Source organism: Cydia amplana, chromosome 18 (assembly GCF_948474715.1).
Source record: "Cydia amplana chromosome 18, ilCydAmpl1.1, whole genome shotgun sequence".
NCBI classification, from domain to species: Eukaryota; Metazoa; Arthropoda; class Insecta; order Lepidoptera; family Tortricidae; genus Cydia; species Cydia amplana.
This window is the reverse complement of record NC_086086.1, coordinates 10,781,653-10,804,345: the sequence shown is the minus strand read 5'-3', so window position 1 is coordinate 10,804,345 and position 22,693 is coordinate 10,781,653. Positions and strand designations below refer to the sequence as shown.

Here is a 22,693-nt window from a genome sequence, read left to right as displayed (position 1 = left end):
TTGTCTATTTTTATGCAGGTTTTTTATTTATTATATTATAACCCATGTCCTACACATATAAAAAAATACAGAATTTCATGAAACGTGAGGGACGCTTAACTAATACCTCGCTATTATATGTCCTAATATTTAATTATACATATTAGTCTTTATTCACTTGTATGATTTAAAAATACTCCAAACGCCTTGACTCCTTTCGCCTGAAATATTAAATGGCAATTTTAAACGATTTTTTTTTTCGGTGTGAAGCCACTATTGGTTTAGGCTGAGAAATTGTTATAGGTAGGTATTTCAAGAGTATCTAAGGTCCTTTTATTCAAGCCGGATATCCTATCTAGTCGTTGCGATTTAGTTGCGACGACGATCCTGTAAAACACTCATTTTGAAGGTTTCTGTAGTTCTCAAGTACTATGACAAATGCTGCTAGAGGACCTTCACACCTTCAAAGGAATCGCATGAACCGAATGGCCTAGCTGGACGGAACAATCAGCTTGGATAACAGGGTCTTGAGACTCGAAAGATAGGAGGGTATTTATACGTACAACTTGTACTTGTACAACAACACTCCCAAATTTAATTACCTACCACTTGTCAAATTAAATTAAGGTGAAAAACGAACAAACACTAAAATTTTTTTTAAGGAATAAGGAATTACACTAGGCACTAGTACTTACTCATTTATCTACCTACTGCTAAATAATATCATCAGTATTTTTTTATACTTACTCGTTTCTATTTGTAAACTACCTATAGGCAGTTTGATTACTAATTTACTAGTGTTTTATGATACCTATGTCTCACCAGTGTCTCCACTAAGCTTTACTTGGTCTCGTGGGTGACGGTGCCAATGCGTCCCTGCGACAACAAATATTAACCTTTTAACCGCCATAGATTACGTCATCGAGCGTGCTGTTGTCGCCGGGGGGTACGAAGTTACACGAAGTTTTGTCTTATTTATCAGACAGCGGCGAAATGAGCCCGATTTTGTATGTCTTATATATCAGTCTATGGCGGTTAAAAGGTTAAAGCATGCACTCTTGGCGTCATCTGTACTAGGGAACATTTTATATTAGACGGGGTGAGGTAGAGAGGAAACGCCTGGTGTGATAGGCCATTTCTAGAACCACATTAGAAGTACAAGTAATAAAATTAATCCACGGGATCTTTTGGGTGAGTTATCATAAGAAAACAATAAAATTATTAGTCCTATACACTTAGAGAAATGGCCAAACCACCATCCTGACGAACGTTTAGTAAGATTTGGCTATTCTAAGGGCTCATTTAGACTCGTATACGATTTTAGTTACATAGCGGACCATTGAGGTTACATCAACACAGCCGACCGAACAAATGACGCAATGTATCTAATGAAACTCGCATGCGAGTTCTCGCACCGTCTAAATAAGCCCTTAGGAAGTAGACATAAAGGATGACAATAGGAGACTACTTGAGTAAAGTCAATACATTGATTTAGTGTCAAGGGTCAAAAATTTAGTTAAACTCCGTTCCAAATACAGCATAGTTTACAACAGCGTAGAGTTCAGTCGAGTGATCGGAAAGTAAGGAGTATGAGGTGTGGTATTGTGGATAGAGATAAATGAGAAACATAGCTAGTCGATGTTACTATTTTATTCATTCTTACTTAACCAACTGTGTCCTTAAACATAGTCACACACACGATGCTCATCAATACCATTGTCATAATGTGAGTTACAAGTTAACCATATAAATATTTATATAGCGTCTATATGTACAAGTGTGTTCCGAAACTAGGTCCTTGAGCTACTCTAGCGATACCGTGGGATTACTCCGGCTTTTCGCATAGTCTGTTTGAGCCAGGACCTTCTACTCTAAGCGCGCTCACTATGTGAACACTCATGCGCAAGCTTTACATTAATTTACTTTAGACGTTTACTGGCAGTGCAACCGACTTATGCACGAATCGTTTAATATATTTATTACAGAGATATCAGATATGTAGCGCGAGTTCTATTGTACAAAAAGCTTGAATTCACTAGACTTTCAAAAATAGATTTTATCTCTTGTATGAAATAGCGAATCCCGAGATGCAAACATTTAGTGTAAACTTAGCCGCGACTTATGTTTACTTTAACGACCCTCAGTCTGCGAGTTCCAGTACCGGTCGTGTCTGTAGCTATAGGTACCACTACTACCGCTACGTACGTTATGTGTATTGTGTAAGGTTATTGAAGGGCCACAACGCCGAACAAACTAAACTTCGATCGAACAGCTTACCTTCGTATTCATAAACATTACTCTAATAACAAAAATAGGATTTTTGGTAAAATATATTTTTTATTCGCCCTCATCGCAACTCTATATTGTGCCATTTCATGCTAGTTTCCTACTTTTTTTTAGTTCAAATTAACAAGCCAAAGCTAAAATAAAGTAACAAAACGCTATTATTCTAAATCCCGAGGGACATGAGGTCATAATACAATTATCAAATAAGTATCATCGAAGTTTTAAATGTTACACTACACTAATACGATTTACACGATAATTATTATTACACAGTCAAAGTAAACATCAAAAATAAAAGCTAGATTTTGAAGTAGTCAAATCAACGGAAATTCCCTGGACAAGTGTTTCTGGTACTAGCTACAAGCTATACTTACTAGACCAACAATATGAGATGGACGAAACGATACGCCTATGGCTCTTTCGAACATCAAGTGTAGGTACATTTTAACATGTGTCAGGAAATTCTCGAGGACTACAGACAGTTTTCATCATTACAAAACTTGCATTCCAGTCCATTCAATTATATTTTTCGTTTCTAAATAAAAATATGACTAAAATAAACTTCTAAATTCTGCACTAAAATATAATGGTTTCAAATTTTAGAACAACATATTATGAATTAACGTTACTACAACTTTTGAATGAAATGGCGTTACTGACAGTACGAGTAGTGTTGGTTTACTATTATACACTTTAGAAACTAGTTTTTAATGATACAAGTACCAAATGAGAGTATTAGTAAATACATCTTTCACCACGTGAAAATATACATTTAAAATGTAAATTACATGAGATCTTACATCAGCAAAACATGTCCCTCAACAGTAATATATGTATATGAATCATCGTATAATACGAAAAATTATTTTATACATATTTTAATATAATTTCTACTCCGCTCAAAAGTTTAGGTTTACCCCTTGTTGTAAATTGTACGTAAATTATGTCTGACTAATCAAACGCACCTCTGGAAACAATAACAGATCAGTTGGAAACGCATTTCGACATACGAACTGGAAAAAAAAATCGCACAAATGTACTCATTTGTACTGAAATCAAGGGGTGAACTTAAAACTTTTGACCGGTAGTATATACATACGTGAACCATTATTATAAAAATAAAATTCTTACATACAATAAATTCAAAACGAACACAAGGTGCTGGATCTTGCATATCTTTATTTTATGTGTTATTAGGTTTGGAGAAGTGAATGTATTTATTAAAGACAATTTGACCGTGAACGCGTCAGATAAACTTATTAAAAGCTGCCTGAACGTCTAACTTAATTTCGTCAAAACATTAAGTTTAAGAATAAAGATAAAATTTGAATATATAAATCAAGACAATCAACACGGATTCATTTTTAATTCCAATGCATTCTTCCGTAAGTCATGAGATGTATTACATGGAAAATGAAACATGATTGGCGAACGACATAATATGAGTAAATGAATTGTCATATTTGTTTAACTGAGTCCGTGACTTAAAAAATATATAATTTCACAGTCAAGTTCAATAATTAAAACAATCGGCGACCGTAAATGACGAGTGATTATCGAACGGGGACAATAATGCAGTCTGTATGGGTACAGAGGCCTGTATTAGACCAAGTATCAGGTTCAAGCGTCTGTGCTGAGAACATTACTACTCACGTGCCATGCTTTCACGTTTGAGCGGCCAGAGATAACTAGGAGATCGATATGAGGAAGACCGGCTTTTGTGTAGACCGTCACAGAGGGCACAAGCTCTATTTGCATAATCCCAGGTCCCACAGACACGGAAAGGAAGAGCTTGGCTCATTCTGCTCAACTGACCGTCTGTACAAATGACTAAAGAGACTAAAGAGTTTCTCGACGGTCTTACCTTATAAACGATCTTCCTCACCTTGACCTTAGTGTCAGTTTTGAGCACAGATGTGAGTGTGGTTAGCCACTTGACCGTCCGGCCCGCGAGACTGTTTTCCTCTCAACCGTCCGGGGTTTTTTAGCGTCGCACGCCCCGCGTTGCGCATCCACAACTTTCTACAAAACCCTAGCGTACACTGCCATCTATATTTTTTTAGAGCTAACTATTTAGTTAGGCTACGTTGTTGCATCAAGAGTATTAGTAAATAACGCCGAAATATTCCGTTAGATGGCTCTGAGATCAATTCTTTCTTCCACCCCTTTGGATAGTAAGGTTCCCGCGGACGGTTAAGAGCATATTTTTTTCGGATACTATGCTATCGTCGGACGGTCAAGTGGTTAGTTGAGTAATGTGAGGTGTGAGGCGTGAGTGAGGTGGGAGGTGATTACTCTGTGTAGTCCCAGCAGTCCTGTTCATAGCCCTCGTGGACGTGCAGCAGCAGCACGCGGCGCCGGCTCTCGCAGTATCTGCAGACACACCAAACGTCATTCATACCATAGCATAGGACCATCTTGGAAGCGTCCTAGACCAGATCCGATCAAGAACAGATTCGTATTAATTAAATACCCAAGAAATCGTGAGTAAAAGCTTTTATATCTCTAGGTAAAGTACGGCCCTGTCTTATCGATAGGGAATGCAAATCGGTTATTTTCGGTTATTTTTTGTATGGAAATAATCGGTTATTAACCGAAACCGCGGTTATTTCCATACAAAAAATAACCGATTTGCATTCCCTACTTATCGATCTGTATATAATTACTAGCGACCCGCCACGGCTTCGCACGGGTTAACAAATAATACCTTCCTCTTGAATCACTGTATCTATTAAAAATACCGCATCAAAATCCGTTGCGTAGTTTTAAAGATCAAAGCATATATAGGGACAGACAGACAGCGGGAAGCGACTTTGTTTTATACTATGTAGTGAAGCGCACTCGCACAATTGATTAGTTAGTACACAGAATAACTAATAGTACTACCGTACAGAAAATTCACTCCTTCACAAAAGTCAGATTTAGGTATGAAATTACACCTACATCGCCGCCTGCAAGCAAAATTGAAACTTATAACCGTGCACGAACCGTGAATCTCCTTTGCGCGCCGCAGTTTTATGACCGAGCTGTGAGTGTCGGCACGGGGTTATCACTTGACAAGTTTTTATACCTAAAGTCTATTTTTTTATTCGGTAGACTGAAATGACAGTTCATAGTATGAACATAAAATGTCATTTCATACTATGAACTGTCATTTCAGTCACCGAATAAAAAAATTGACTTTATACCCACTGATTTATTATTTTTAAGATAAATATGTAGGAATTACAAACGTTGATTATGTAAACATACATTTTTTATCCGGAGATAGTAAGTATGTCTGATTCTCACGGAAGTAAGTTTCGAAGCCATTGTGTATTTTCAATTTTGCGCGAGCGCCGCGTGACACGACCATCGATCGTGCACGCCGAGCGGCAGCCCACTGCCATACGCCTGTCCGATGGGCGCGCCGGCCAAATGTACCTAAACTGCGGAGTGACACCCCCCTGGTTAGTACCTATTTCACTCATTCTCCAGTTGGTTCGGTAGAAAAGGAGTAGAGTATCCACAAAAAAAACTTTTATATTACGAATTTTCTCGGTGACGGACTCCAGGTCCTACAGGTCGGTTGTCCTCGAAGATCACGAACTGGTTGTTATCGCGTGTAGCAGTAACACTAGTATTAACAGGTTCAAACTTAGTTATCTTTAGCATATTCATATTTTTAGCATATTAGACGACCGGTCTGGCCTAGTGGGTAGTGACCCTGCCTGTGAAGCCGCGGTCCTGGGTTCGAATCCCAGTATTGGGCATTTATTTGTGTGATGAGCACAGATATTTGTTCCTGAGTCATGGTTGTTTTCTATGTATTTAAGTATTTGTATATTATATATATCGTTGTCTGAGTACCCACAACACAAGCTTTCTTGAGCTTACCGTGGGGCTTAGTCAATTTGTGTAATAATGTCCTATAATATTTATTTATTTATTTATATTCAAGGTATCTTTACCTATATTTATCCTGGACCTTCTGCTTGATATCGGCCAGGTTCTCGCTGGTGATCTCCCTCTCCAGGTACTCGGAGAGCGTCTCGGTGGCGGACTCCAGGTCGCGCTGGTTGTCCTCGAAGATGACCGACTGGTTGTTCTTGCGCAGGTAGTACGCGAACACGTACGTGTACATGAGCGTCTGCCGGCACTGGCAGAGGATGTCTACGGCCTTCTTCAGGAATTGCACCTGGAATACAACATTAATTATGAAAAGCCGGACAAGTGCGAGTCGGACTCGCCCACGGAGGGTTCAGTACTTTTTTTTAAACGTAATAGTCAGGAAACGAGTAGACGAGCCGCCTGATGGGAAGCGGTCATCGTCATCGTTCCTTGGACATAAGCAACATCACAGGAGCCACTTAAGCGTTGCTGACCCTTGAGAACCCTAAATACCCGCTTCTTGAAGACTCCCATGTCGTAGCGCAAAGGAAATACCTCAGGAGGCAAGTCATTCCACATTCTGCACGTTATGGGAAGAAACGAGCACTGAACTGGGAACTTTTTAGTATTTGTTGTTATAGCGGCAACATAACATGTCATGGTTCATGGGATACAGCCTGGTGACAGACAGCCGGACAGACTGACAGTGGAGTCTTAGTAATAGGGTCCCGTTTTTACTCTTTGGGTACGCAACCCTAAAAATAGCATGTTTATCAAAACAAAACATATAAATGGTCTGTTTGACTACGATTTGTTAATGTATGGTGTTTTTATAATGATTAGATTCCCTCCTGGGATTCACTGATCCCCGTGTGCCCTGAGATAAATAGGTCAAAAAGAGAGATAATTCTGCGATGTCCATAGCGGAAATAATGCGGAATAGGATGACAACTTGGAGCTATTGAACCTTCTCGGTCTAAACAGTATACACTTGTAAGGGTGGAATCACATCTAAAGTCTGTCAAGCCAAGCGCTCTGCAATCTGAGCCACCAAGACCTCATCGATAGCCAGCAAACTCCACATTTCAATTTTTCCATTTTTCCACTTTTAAATTTATTCTAAGCTTAATAGCACCCTAAGTTTACCCTTATGGATTGATAGTAAAGTAAGGGTCTCCCCAAACTTATCGACGCGGAATCGGCAATGCCAATAGAAATGAAACTTTATGTCCACGCAATAAGAGCGAAAAAGATGCCGACGCGTCGGCCGTCGACGGCCGAACGGAGCCGAACCGAACCTTACCTGTTCATGCTGTTTACTATCGGCTTTCGCCGAATCCGCGTCGATAAGTATGGGGAGACCCTTAGTTACCTCGATCCAGCTCATGTTGTGTTGCTGCATCTCCTCCATCTTCTCCTTGACGGAGGCGTACAGCTTGGACTCGAAGCGCAGCGACTGCATGTGGTTCATGTAGCGGTTGCAGTAGAACAGGTACCGCTGCAGCGCCGCGCGCGACCGCTCCTGCGCGTCGCGGGCCGCCTTCGCCTCGTCCTCGTCGTATCTGCACCAAAATTATGTGATTACAAGTCTTTAACGGAGGTTTTGGACACAAATAATAATATATTTAATATTTCTTTATTCATAAAATTACAAACTTTATATGTCAGAATTTTATACTTATAATTAGTCAATTTCAATTCATTAATATAATATTCATGAGTTATAGTACAAATAAAACACTATTATAATAATCAACATAATTCAAATAAATAAATAAAATTTTTAACGGTTTTGAACTGACATTTTTTGCCTTCCTATTGTGCGGCGATTAGATATGCATACATTTTCTTTTACTTATGTTTAAAATTATCCCATTGTCGTGAGCCCATTTATTAATGTTCTCGAAATCCCCCTGTACATTGCATACTATGTCCGCCATATCTTTGCCGGAGAACAATAGGCACAAATCATCAAATAATAATATTTTTGCATTTTTGAAATTGGAACCTTCTTAGATTTGATTTGAAGTTCAAAATTTGATTTGATTTTGGCATTTTAAAAGGACATAGGGACTTAGTAAGAAGAGGAGAGCAGAGAAGTCAGTATATACCAAGGCTCGGAACCGGTTTTTTCTTCATACAAAAAATACCGGTATTATTTCGTTCTTTTTCGTTCTTTGGTTTATTATTTCATTTTTAATGGGACAATCTAATAATACGAAGGTGTTACCTAAATACATGATTCATGTCTACGTAAAGAGCATAAAATAATTAAAAATACTGGGCTATTTTAGGTTTTACAAAAAAACCGGTTCCGAGGCCTGCTATATACTGCAAAAACAACTTTTAAGTCGAAACAAAAATAGAGTCAAAATGTATAAAGCGTATCGCATAGCTTGCCGCAGCGTAGTTTGCGAAACGCAAGAATTTTAAAAACGCCATACATTCCGCGGTGCCAGCAAGTTCTCATGGGCCGTGCCAAAAACGCGAGGAAGATGATAAGTGCGTTCCGCAGTGAGACTTCCGGCGCTCCACGAGCAAAGCAAGTCTTTTGGAATTCAGCTAACAGCTATCCTTTTTCCGTCGCCTATCTCCGTTATGGACGGAAAGGAAGACGAACGAAGAGATACTGAGCATGGCAGGAGAGGAAAGATGCCTGTTAGACACAATAGCTAACAGAAGGGGCAAGATGGTTGGCCACCTGATCCGGCACGACAGATTATTTGTAAACATCCTGGAGGGCAAGATTAAGGGTAAAAGACGCAGAGGAAGGACCAGTATCACATATCTCAGCCAAATAAAAGATAGAGTTTCTATCGTCTCGTACGAGGGAGTTAAAAGGCCGGCCCAGCAAAGAGAAGAGTGGCGATTACTCCACCCACTGACAAGAGCATAGCTCTTAAAATTGGCTACTTTCCTACTAGTCAAATCAGCTTCTTTTTTAGAACTGTCAAAACGATTTTCTTATATGGAATTTATATGAAAACGTGTACATGTAGTGACGTCACGGTCAACTCACCTACTTTTTATGTTTCAATCCAATTTATTAAATAGAAATAGTATTTAAAAATAACTGCTATCTATATTGTTCTAATAATTATCTGGTGCTTTATTTCGTGCACGGTGTGAAATAATTTATTTTAAGTAGAGGAAAGTACCCAATTGCCACATTCATACCTGTTACAGTTGTACCAGCTGCTACCGTGGGGCTCCCAGGGCCCGAGGCAGACCCAGCAGAAGTCCGCCTTGCAGTTCTGGTTCTTGCACACCATGTGGTTGCATCCGCCGTCCTTCTCGATGGTCACGTTGCACTTCGGGCATTCCTTTGTGTTCGCCGCTATCCAGTTCGATGTTTCAGAGTCGTCGTCGCATTTCTGCAGACAAAAGATAGTGTTAATATTATGAATATACGACTGAGTTTCAAGGAAGTTATAGTTATCTTCGAAAGAGTCTGGTATTACATTATTGACCGAGTGAAAGCGAAGCTCTCTTTTACAGCTTGGGCAAAAATTCTTTCCTATGTCCAGGTGTTTTCATTTACAGGTCGCATTCTTTCACCGATTCTCGTCAAATTTGGTGATCAGGTTGGCTAATTATAAAGAATTTTTCGTCGATTCAGTTTTTGGAATTTTTCTCAAAACACCCCAGGCATTGGGGTTCGCGAGCAGCTCAGAGCCACTGAAATATTTTTTTAGGATAATACTAAATAATTTTCGCGTTTTCTGGCCAAAAACTAAAAAGGCACCGCATCGAGGATACAAACAGAAGGGGGTGCAGTGTAGACAAATGTGGACTTGTCGCGACGTGACCGTGAGCGACTCCTTGCAGTTTGTAGCAACAAGGTTGTCAACCTGATCGTCCCATACGTAGATGGCAGAGCTCTTTGGTGTACAGAACAGGAGAAAGCCGTTGTGCTGGAGTGTCGAGTTTCGTGAGGAATCGTGGAACGGAAGACGTGATGTGACCTCTGTACTAGGGTAGCATAAGATATCAAAGTACAGTAATATCTCGCCACGGGGTCGCGTAATGTGGCAAACATTACGCGACCCCGTTATGCGCGGTTTCGCTTTAACGCTAATTTCAAATTTCGCGCTAAAATGCCTCGCATTACCCGGATTGCTTATGTATAGTTTGGCAAGCCATTTCGACCAGTGGAAAACGGAGGCAAATTTAAAAAATGTAGGCGCGAAGGGTTAACCTCCCATAGAAAATTTCAATTTAGCGCCTTTTTCTACTCATTTGCCAGAGTTTACATAAAAATATGCAGTCATTTATCTGTCTTTGGTTGGGGTAATCCCCGCTTTCTCTGACCATTCTGTTTGAAAAATTGAAGAGTCGGGGATTCCCCGTCAACCCCGATATACGCGAATTTAACTTAAAGCGATTCTTTGCGGAACGTATCCCTCGCGTAAAACAGGGTATTACGGTAGTACCTTGATCCACTTGCGCAGCAGGGAGCAGCGCACGGGGTCGTGCCAGTTCTCGCCGCAGCTGAAGCAGAACGTGTGCCCGCAGCGGCACGTGACGGGCGCCGCCTCCACGTACGCCACCTTGATCGCGTTGCTGCAGACCGGCGACGACGTGATGTGACCCCTGTACTAGGGTACCATAAGACACGACAGCAGTACCTTGATCCACTTGCGCAGCAGGGAGCAGCGCACGGGGTCGTGCCAGTTCTCGCCGCAGCTGAAGCAGAACGTGTGCCCGCAGCGGCACGTGACGGGCGCCGCCTCCACGTACGCCACCTTGATCGCGTTGCTGCAGACCGGCGACGACGTGATGTGACCCCTGTACTAGGGTACCATAAGACACGACAGCAGTACCTTGATCCACTTGCGCAGCAGGGAGCACCGCACGGGGTCGTGCCAGTTCTCGCCGCAGCTGAAGCAGAACGTGTGCCCGCAGCGGCACGTGACGGGCGCCGCCTCCACGTACGCCACCTTGATCGCGTTGCTGCAGACCGGCGACGACGTGATGTGACCCCTGTACTAGGGTACCATAAGACACGACAGCAGTACCTTGATCCACTTGCGCAGCAGGGAGCACCGCACGGGGTCGTGCCAGTTCTCGCCGCAGCTGAAGCAGAACGTGTGCCCGCAGCGGCACGTGACGGGCGCCGCCTCCACGTACGCCACCTTGATCGCGTTGCTGCAGACCGGCGACGACGTGATGTGACCCCTGTACTAGGGTACCATAAGACACGACAGCAGTACCTTGATCCACTTGCGCAGCAGGGAGCACCGCACGGGGTCGTGCCAGTTCTCGCCGCAGCTGAAGCAGAACGTGTGCCCGCAGCGGCACGTGACGGGCGCCGCCTCCACGTACGCCACCTTGATCGCGTTGCTGCAGACCGGCGACGACGTGATGTGACCCCTGTACTAGGGTACCATAAGACACGACAGCAGTACCTTGATCCACTTGCGCAGCAGGGAGCACCGCACGGGGTCGTGCCAGTTCTCGCCGCAGCTGAAGCAGAACGTGTGCCCGCAGCGGCACGTGACGGGCGCCGCCTCCACGTACGCCACCTTGATCGCGTTGCTGCAGACCGGCGACGACGTGATGTGACCCCTGTACTAGGGTACCATAAGACACGACAGCAGTACCTTGATCCACTTGCGCAGCAGGGAGCACCGCACGGGGTCGTGCCAGTTCTCGCCGCAGCTGAAGCAGAACGTGTGCCCGCAGCGGCACGTGACGGGCGCCGCCTCCACGTACGCCACCTTGATCGCGTTGCTGCAGACCGGCGACGACGTGATGTGACCCCTGTACTAGGGTACCATAAGACACGACAGCAGTACCTTGATCCACTTGCGCAGCAGGGAGCACCGCACGGGGTCGTGCCAGTTCTCGCCGCAGCTGAAGCAGAACGTGTGCCCGCAGCGGCACGTGACGGGCGCCGCCTCCACGTACGCCACCTTGATCGCGTTGCTGCAGACCGGCGACGACGTGATGTGACCCCTGTACTAGGGTACCATAAGACACGACAGCAGTACCTTGATCCACTTGCGCAGCAGGGAGCACCGCACGGGGTCGTGCCAGTTCTCGCCGCAGCTGAAGCAGAACGTGTGCCCGCAGCGGCACGTGACGGGCGCCGCCTCCACGTACGCCACCTTGATCGCGTTGCTGCAGACCGGCGACGACGTGATGTGACCCCTGTACTAGGGTACCATAAGACACGACAGCAGTACCTTGATCCACTTGCGCAGCAGGGAGCACCGCACGGGGTCGTGCCAGTTCTCGCCGCAGCTGAAGCAGAACGTGTGCCCGCAGCGGCACGTGACGGGCGCCGCCTCCACGTACGCCACCTTGATCGCGTTGCTGCAGACCGGCGACGACGTGATGTGACCCCTGTACTAGGGTACCATAAGACACGACAGCAGTACCTTGATCCACTTGCGCAGCAGGGAGCACCGCACGGGGTCGTGCCAGTTCTCGCCGCAGCTGAAGCAGAACGTGTGCCCGCAGCGGCACGTGACGGGCGCCGCCTCCACGTACGCCACCTTGATCGCGTTGCTGCAGTCCGGCGACGGACACCAGCGGAGCAGTCGGTTGCACTGTACAAAACATCTTCATTAATTGCAAGATTATGGTACACTAGTGACCCACCCCGGGTTAACAAATTATACATAAACCTTCCTCTTGAATCACTCTATCTATTAAAAAAACCGCATCAAAATCCGTTGCGTAGTTTTAAAGTTCTAAGCATACATAGGGACAGACAGACAGCGGGAAGCGACTTTGTTTTATACTATGTAGTGATTTAGTGGTGAAAATGGTACAATATTCTTAGGAACATAATCTACACATCATTGCATGCAATCGTTTGATCTTATTTATTAAGCGGGTCCAAGCGAAGATTTTGCCGCATGAAGCTTAGTAGATGAAGACACGCACATACGGACAAGTTGCCCCAGGCGAGGCACATCTTACATTACTTTACGTGAAGCGAGGCAATTTGCTCACGAGTCGGCTTGATCTATGGCCTAAGGCCCAAGCTACACTTGTAAGTTTTACTTACGTAAGTAGGGACACAGCTAAACTACAGAATGAGAGATGAATATCGTTATCTCATTCTAACAAGTAGCTTTGTGCATACTTACGTAAGTAAAACTTACAAGTGTATCTCGGGCCTATGTGGACCCGCCCGATCGGAAATATTTTTGGCTTTAGTCGTCTATTGCCACCATTAAAATCTTGGGATGGTTTTGTTAACAAAACTGAACAGTCTCCTTAAAAATGTTATGTACCTCCACAAAGCTGTTGGTAATGATGTGCTGATACTTGAGCTTGACGCGCGCGTCGCGCAACAGTCGCATTACAGTCGCGTCATCGACTAATATGTCGCACGCGTGCGCCGCACACGCTATAGTTTGACCCTGTAACAACAACACATTTTAGGGATTACATAAAACTGATCTACAACTACGTTATGTACTGTGTATCTGTCTGTGGTATTGTAGCTCCCAAACGGATGAACCGATTTTCGTTTAGTTTTTTGTGTCATAGATCATTTTATCCCGAGTGTTCTTAGCCATGTTCATTTTATAGTCGGGGGGTTTTTTAAGTTTTTAATTTAGGTTAGGTTATGCTAAGTAATCTTTGATAAATGTTCATTCTTAAACATGGCAAATGTTTGGAAAGATAATCGGTGTCAACGACCGAAATTACAGGGACTAATGACGTCATCGTCTTGACGTCGTCATATCACAGAATACAAATAGCTATCTATATAGTTTACTTTTATTTACTTTCGATTTGTTATAAAAATGCATTTATATATTTACTAGCGACCCGCCCCGGCTACGCACGGGGTAACAAATTATACATAAACCTTCCTCTTGAATCACTCTATCTATTAAAAAAACCGCATCAAAATCCGTTGCGTAGTTTTAAAGATCTAAGCATACAGACAGATAGACAGACAGACAGCGGGAAGCGACTTTGTTTTATACTATGTAGTGAAGTACACTTTTTCGAAGATATGCAGGATCGTAGTAACATAGTATTAATTGACTTTTTACTGTATTTTAATACAATAAAATCGACATATTTGACTTACTAAGCCTTCCTCCATTATTTTGGTAGTCAAGTATTCGCACCAGCATTGTGTACAAAATCTATGGCCGCATTCCAGACCCGTCATCATCTGGAAATAAACAAAGAGTTGAAATGCAAATTATTATTATGAAAACATGGAAGACAAAGGTGTTAAGATCTTATCACTGTATGTATCTAAAGATTAATGAAGTGTTTGTCGTCCAATGAACCTTAATAGCCTATTCAATATATAGGAGATATTCTGATATCTTGCCATTGATACAGATATAGTAGCTATTAGTTAGCTGCACTCACACTCGATGTAGGCTCTAGACTACCTCCTCAAAATACCTCTTTAGTAGCTGCAACTATCATCTGCAAAGATGCTGTGGCCAATGATGATGAGAATTGAGAAGCACCGTACCATCTTATAATCGTCTCTAACTAGCATGAGCATCACATCAGATTGAGTTTAAACATTTCGCACTGTCATGTATATACACATGACATGATTAATGTCGGTTAAAAGGTTAGTGGTTTTCCAGCAACACGGTGTAAATAATGTTAATAGTCAAAGTCATGTTTCTCCCCCATTGTTTAAAATATTTAAAATAAATACAATATTAAAAATAAATATAAATTGATTCACCATAGCCTAGTCGAGCGCACCTAGTGGAAAATTCTGAGAATGTTGAAATACTCATATACCTACACCTACATGTTTTAATAGTCCGTTTTCTATTGGGAATGCTTGTATGGAGAAGTATACATTTTTGAATACAGCAATGCCATTTGGTACCAATGTTATACATATCCACCTATAGTGGAGTCAAAACCATCGTGCCGGCGGGGCCATAAACCTCCGGGCCGGCCACGTGCCCTTTTCTACCTGCTTGTAGGGATGCGTGCCGCAACCTTCGCACATTATCGATGGATTTATTTATAATAATAAGGTTGTATTTAAGTGTAATATGAATATAGAAGAAAATTTCGTAACAAAGGTTTATTTTTATATTTAGGTAGACAAAATAAATTATAAAATATATAAAAACATATTGAATAATTTTAATTTAAATATTATAATAAGTTATACTCAATAAAAAGCTCTAAGTTTCTATAGTTAATCTATAACTACTGTCACATTGTTAGGTCATTATAATACTCGTAATTACCCTAATAGGTACACTAATTATATTGCAACAGTAACAAAATGCCATGATATTAATGACTGCTATTTATAATGAACCATTTAGATATCACTAAAACCTAACGAGGTAAATATATTTATTTATAGATAATGGAATCGATTTTACTTATAACTACCATGCACATGCATAGTACTTTTCATAGAACAAGCGTGATTCATCGATAAGAAATATGGACTTCAGCCGCATCCTTACTGACAGCTCGTTTTATTGCCCGGCCGGCACGTTGGTTTTGACTCCACTATAAGCCCAAAACGCCCGGTAGCCAAGTTGAACTCCGTGTCTAAAGGGGGGGGGGGGGGGGAGTGCGACGGTCAGAAAAAAAAATAGGGTTCCGTAGCAAAATATGACGCAATCCTTAAAATAATAAACTTTTAGGAGTAACGAAATGCAAACAAACCCTCATATTTTCATATTTTTGTATTAAACTTGGTTTATAAAAAATACGTTCCGAAAGCGCATTTTTAATGCACATTATAATAACATTAACATTAAATATACATTTAACTATTTTCAATGCTTAATAAAATGATTATTGCACGTACCTATTTATGTCTGTGAAGTTGGCATATCAAAGTCCAGCAGATCACGTTTTTTTTGGAGTTCTATTAGCATGCACCATAGTTCTAGAGTTCCTGATACTTTTTAGCAATAGTTCTGGCGTTTTTATCGTAAAAACCAATTCTATGGAATTTCACAAAATGATATGCTAAGTTCACACACTAGCATATCATTTTGTTACTAATGGGATAACTTCACAGACATTACCTATTTGAAGTTGGCGGGCGGCGCGCGGGCGTCGCCCGGCGGGCCAAATGACCTTCGCCAAATCGGCGTGACCTTGAGTGTTGTTAATCAGCTATTCTAGCTAGGTATTTGGATTACAATTTGTCTATTTTGTATAATATATGTTATAGTTGTCAAATATATATCAATTATTTATTAAATGAAACAGAATAGCCAGTTGCACAAACCAGGGATCGGAACCGGTTTTTTGCAAAAACATAGAAACAACCATATTTTTCGAATTATTTTATACTCAAAATGTAGCACTCAGTTGTGTTTTTAGGTTACGACTTCGTATTATTAGATTGCCCAATTAGAAATGAAGTAATTAGCAAAGAACGAAAAAATACCGTTTCCGTTCCCATACAAAAAATACCGGTATCCGATCCCTGGCACAAGCTATTGGACACGCGGATTAAAGTAACTGAGTAATCTTCAGTGTTCAGCGTCAATAAAGATGAGGGGGCAATGTATGAACTACTATTTTTTCCTGTTAATTGTGTACATTCTAAACTAACCAGCTAATGTTGCGATCATCATCCTTGCTTGTACTATTGTTGACTGGCTGACAGGAATAACAACAAGAAATACATCGAAATGGCGGCTCTTCTACAGAAAATTCAAGTTCAAAGTTCTAGAGAGGTCTTAAGATCAATCAATCAATATTTCATTTGTCATAACATGGGATCTTAATCTATTTAATAGTACCAACCAACCATTCCAATACCAAAGTACGAGCAATGGTAGCAGACGGAGCAAATTTACGTACTCCGAGTTACCGACGCACTCGGTTGGTATGAGTTCTCGTAGTATCAATATTCCAATATGGTACCAAAACCTGGAGCCTCAGAACGTGTGATGTGCAAAGGTTGGCGCTTTTAAGATATGGTGTTGGCGAAGACTTGCTGCTTATAGTTAGGACAGCAAGAAGAACAAACCCCTTAATTCTGAGAGAGCTCATGCTCAATATCGCCACTTGGCACTCCACAACATCTTTCTTCAGATATATTATGAGGTTTCCAACGCATGATGTGGAGAATGATATGAATTTAGGCCGAATGAATGGCAAACGTACTCGGAGTGGAGCATTTGTGAGATGGTCGATGGCTGGCGGCAGTCTGTACCGTGCAGTCCACTTGGGTGCCACTGTGGACCGAAAGTCCTATGGCTGCTCAAGCATGGCTAGAATTGATAAGATGTCGGTGCAAGAAATCTTGCAGTGCCAGGTGTAATTGCTTCAAACGCCAGCTCAAATGTACCGAATTATGTAATTGTGGAGGGGGTTGTAAATAAATCGTTACAAACGTTCTATTATTTTCTTTATTTTTAACAATGTTACCTGACTTCGTTTATAAATTGAAAATGATTAAAAATCACACTAATATTATAAAGGCGAAAGTTTGTGAGTGTTTGTGGAAATAGCTGACACCCTGGATTAACACATAGACTACTTTTTATCCGCGAGTAACACCGCGGGACGCAGCTACTATAATATTAAGTTGATCTTCTATGGTATTTTTGCCGTCCCCTATGCTGCGCTGGCGCACATCGCAGTACTCTCAATATTTTATTTCACATTAAAAATAGTCAAATTTATATTTACTGTTAATGTTTTTATAATCTGCATTAAATGGGCTTTCGAACAGTATATTTATAAACCAAGTTTAATACCAAAAATTTGAAAATATGAGGGTTTGTTTGGATTTCGTTAATACTAAAAGTTTATTATTTTAAGGATTGCGTCATATTTTGCTAATGAACCCTAAAAAACTGGTATGGGGAATGAATTGAGCATTATCTAGTTACCCGAAAACGACTCCAAACTTGACTCAAAGGTCCAAACTAATCCGCCAGATTTTTTTTTCTGACCGCCGGGAGCTCTGTACTTTCAGCCCCCCCCCCCCCCCCCCTCCCAGACACGGAGTTCAACTTGGCTACCGGGCCTTTTGGGCTTAGGTGGACGTGTATAACATTCGTACCAAACGGCATTGCTGTACCCCAAAATGTCATACTGTTTCCCAATAGAAAACGGACTATAATAAAATACAGTGAAACCTGGTTAAGGTCCCACCTGGATAAGTGAGAAACCTCTTTTGCTGGGACTCATGGTGAGGTCCCGACACTTTAGCACTGAATTACCTCTGTTAGTGAGACAAAACGAATCTCTCTAACTGGGATTAGTTGTTGTGATTTTATAGTCACATTTACCTCTATAATTGAGACAGAGAGGGTATTTTACCTCTTTTTCTGAGACTATATTTATAAGATTACATTTTCCTAATTATTTTTTTATAATTTTATAGGAATTGACCTCTGTAACTGAAATAACGTCAATCTACGACCTCTCTAACTTGGACTTTATTGATCAATTTCCGTATTCTTACTAACTCTTAGTCTATTATCCACAAATTCCGCATTTGCTTAATTGTGTATTTGTGTCTAAACGACTTCAAGTTTCATTTAGTTACTTTATGTAGTTAAAACTATCGAAACGAAAGCTGAAACCTTGATAAGTAACACAAATAAACAAAATTTCATTGAATAAATTTCTAAGATGCAAAGTAGTCCGTATAAAATATTTTTGAAAAAATATATCCTTTGGAAAATCATTCAAAATAAATTCAAAGAAATATTTAAACAGACTTAAAAAATATTTAGGGACAAGGATTATTTTACCTTGTTTATTTTTAAAGATAATTACAAAATACCTTATTAACCACCTCTATAACTGATATATATCCTCTATTCTCACCTCTATTAATGGGACCCTCTGTAAATGAGACAGAAATTTATTTGTACCTGGCTAACTGAGAACCTGGGTAAGTGGAATACCTCTTTAAGTGAGACAAATCTGCTCGTCCCTTGAAGTCTCACTTATCCAGGTTTCACTGTATCAGTCAAATGTTATACAACAAATTCGGCAAATCATTTATTCCAAATTTCTATTTTTATTCATAACGGAATACTTTTTGGCCAACTTTTACACCCACCCACCGACTATATATGACACTGACCTCAATAGATACTTCTACTAACCATATATGGCAACATTGGTAACTTACGGCAGTTGGCAATACTGTGAAACATATTTCACACTCTTCAGTTCCCGACGTCGACGTCCGTCTCGGCAGCTGCAACACGTTCTAAATCAAATTTGCATAGTCACAATAAAGATATTACCCAAGATATTACCCAATTATTACTCAACTTCTAAAACTAGTTGTGCCAAATATTTAATTTTGAATAGTCAGCATCAGCAACTATTCTTTCTTTAATAACTTGGTCATCATTTACATAAATATGTATATTTCAGCTTAATTTAACTAGACTGGATATTTACACATAGATACCAAATAAACCAAATTGAACTTGCTTTTCTTATGTTACTTCCTACACAGGCAAGGGCAGAATAAGATAAATAACACAAAAACTTTGAAAAAACAATTTAAACTTTTCGCCGCCCCGCGTCGTGGCATGTGGGGCACGAAATGTACTGACTTTATATCAAGTCAATGGCGGCGAAAAGATCGAAAAACGGTATAACGGTATAGTATTAAATAAATACCTTTGGCCTCTGTATAACTGGTTTTCTAAATGGATTTATGACTCTAGCCTCGGAAAACAATTGATCCTGGTCGCCGTCGTAAAAACGTTCCATGAGCTTTTCTTTATCCCATTTGAAGTGATTTAGCAGTATGCGGGTGGTTGTAGCTGGTATCTGGAAAACGAATGCTACATTAGACTATATAAAGCCACAGCTCCAACCTTCTCCATTCTGGCCTTTCAAAATGCCATAGAAAGGAAAGAATGGAGAAGATTGGAGGAGGCCTTTGCCACCTGGCAAACGGACACACCAAAAATGAAAAAAAAAAGAGAAATATATGAACTTGAACATGAATAAAAGAAAAAAATAGGGCCAGAGATAAAGGCTAAGCTAAATATATAATAGGTATATTTATATTATAAACCATTAGACTACAGTTGTGTTTCAAAAAGAAGTCTTGGTACTGTAATGTTGATGATGCAATTTTTTTTTACAAGTTATTTGTTTATAGTCATGCGCGAGGTGTTTAACCATCTGAATTGACCTAGAAGCTGATCCAATTCAATTATTATAATGAATTTAAATTCAATCCAATTATTATAATAAAACTTAACCATTTTGTATCTTCTTATCATGTTGAAGTACAGGTACAAACATAAATCAGGGGCAAACTCTTTGGTACTGGAGACCAAGGAAGAAGGTTAGTCATTTATATTCTTAGTTCATCCAAGCTACAACTCAATTATTGATCTAACCTAGTTTAGTGTTGTATTTTTCCTAATACAAAACAATAGTGTCTTCTCAGGTTAGACATAATTAATATATTCATTATGTAATGAGTTTTTTTAACCACTAATTAAATATTTATTGGATATTGTTTGTGAATGAGAATGTGAGGAATTTTTATTGCATTTCACAATAAACTAACAGAGCAATCTACCAGTGTTCCTAATGAAATGTTTCTCTTTTAATGCCTGAATCTTATCAATTCTCAATTTTGTTATTTACAAGATGATTTGTTATTTTAGTATAAAAGTAAGATTGTTGTATGGGTAGTAAATTAGTCAATCAAACACATAGAACATATGAAATAATTACACCATAGCTCGAGGATCTAAGGGTTACCATTGCTGGGAATATAAATATTTTAATAATTAATATATAAGGTTTAATTTAAAACTCTTATTGTTGTAATGCAATGTTTTTGAGTAAATAATATTGTTTTTTCTTTCATAATCAATTGATTAATCTGAATGAACTAATGAACTTTGGCATGACAAAACAACTCTGTTGACTCTTTGTTAGATAATGTGGAGAATATGTTTACAAAACACTATCTTTATCTAATACCTTTAAATAAGCAATTCTTGTTTATTTATTTATTTATATGTATATTTATTTATATACATATTTCGGGGATCTCGGAAACGGCTCTAACAATTTCGATGTTTTCTATATGGGGGTTTTTGGGGGCGATAAATCGATCTAGCTTGGTCTTGACTCTGGGAAAACGCGCATTTATGAGTTTTTATATGTTTTCCGAGCAAAGCTCGGTCTCCCAGATATCTATATATATAAACGTGAAAGACCTGACTGACTGACTTATATCAACGCACAGCCCAAACCGCTGGGACTAGAAAGACCAAATTTGGCAAGTAGGTTCCTTATAAGGTCTAGGGGTCCACTAAGAAAGGATTTTTCAAAATTCATCCCCTAAAGGGGTGAAATGGGGGTCCAAAGTTTGTATGGGGAAAATATACTAATCCAGTGTACGAAGTCGCGGGCAACAGCTAGTTACAATATATGAATTGTGCTACTATCTTTATTTATATTTTTTTACTTCATCAACTCAAAACCAGAAACATGCTTGTTGTATTCATGCAGGGAAACTCCTCAAAATAAATGGAGGGAAAGACCAAGGAAAGACCCAAATAAATATCATATACAAGAAATATCAGTAGAAATGCCAAATAGAAAATAAGCATCAGTATGATTACTCAGAATAACAAATGAGTCATATGCCTACTCCAGCTAAACTCTTCACACATGCACTGAATCTCTGGCGGGGAATTCCCACAGGTAAACTTTGTATGCTTGTCCAAAAAACTAGAACAATTTATTTCTACCAATAAGAGGAAATTAGGTTTTTAGGCCATCAGTTTTCTCTGTTAGACAAAGGAAATTTAGAACCATATAAGTATAGATGATGGACTGAGAAGTATAGTCAGATTAAGTGCAACAAAGTATAAGGGCAACACAAAAGATCCTGTTGTGGCAGTCCAGTGGACGAGTAACCTCATTCTATCGCTCCATTGTTTATCACTAACATACTGACCTCGACGACTGTGTTCACTTCTTTGATGCAATCAACCATGTGTTGGACGATTTCCTCTGTAGATAGCACCTCGTACGGGTATTCATCCAGCTCCACCTGCCGTTCCCTAGTACTGTGGGTCTCGTCCATTACAAAGTCGACATCGTCTCCGCTCGATTCGTTCCCAGAATCCACATCATCCTTTGTATCGTCTTCCGAGTCCATCGTTGAGGCTTTGTCAAAATATCTACACTTGATATAAACGGTAAAGCTAAAGCACTTCTAATGATGAAATAATTACACCTAAGATTTAGGAAAGGTCAACAATGAAGAAAATAGTTCACCTACGGGTTGCCAAAACCTCTGACGTATCGTATGTGAATACTAGTCTCGTCTATGACGTCACTTTTTTTTGCATTGTATCATTTTGTCTATGGGTATTTAAAAAGTGTTTACACGATGAAGATAATTTAAGCATGTTAAAATCCATAACACACTACCGCACGTATAGATCGTGTCGTAAGGTGGTCCGCTGCACGTCCATTAAGGATGTAGCTGTAAGTGGGAGCGAAAAAGAGATATTTTGATCGCATCAAGGTGGCGGTCCGGTAACTCCGGTACACTCGTCTATAACGGCTTTAACAAACAATACTCTGTCAAGCCATTTCCGTC

General features: G+C 40.4%; 1 protein-coding gene and 1 long non-coding RNA gene across 3 annotated transcripts; both read right to left on the bottom strand.

Annotated features, from left to right (window-relative positions):
* Positions 1 to 891, bottom strand: LOC134656452 (uncharacterized). The gene is made up of 2 exons (XR_010097518.1): positions 802 to 891; positions 1 to 200 (listed from the first exon to the last, which is right to left on the bottom strand). It is a non-coding gene; the product is annotated as an uncharacterized LOC134656452 (long non-coding RNA).
* Positions 892 to 4,505: 3,614 nt separating this feature from the next.
* LOC134656451 (E3 ubiquitin-protein ligase ariadne-1) lies at positions 4,506 to 22,411 on the bottom strand. Of its 2 annotated transcripts, none has more exons than XM_063511984.1 (10): positions 22,043 to 22,411; positions 19,729 to 19,881; positions 19,226 to 19,306; positions 14,195 to 14,281; positions 13,383 to 13,511; positions 12,519 to 12,689; positions 9,313 to 9,509; positions 7,508 to 7,697; positions 6,216 to 6,442; positions 4,506 to 4,638 (listed from the first exon to the last, which is right to left on the bottom strand). In XM_063511984.1, the coding sequence occupies exons 1-10, from the start codon at positions 22,244 to 22,246 to the stop codon at positions 4,557 to 4,559; spliced, it is 1,521 nt and encodes a 506-aa protein (XP_063368054.1). In that variant the 5' UTR covers positions 22,247 to 22,411; the 3' UTR covers positions 4,506 to 4,556. The 2 variants fall into 2 exon arrangements, with proteins under 2 accessions (XP_063368054.1, XP_063368055.1); XM_063511985.1 differs by having other exon boundaries at positions 19,226 to 19,294.
* Positions 22,412 to 22,693: the final 282 nt, after the last annotated feature.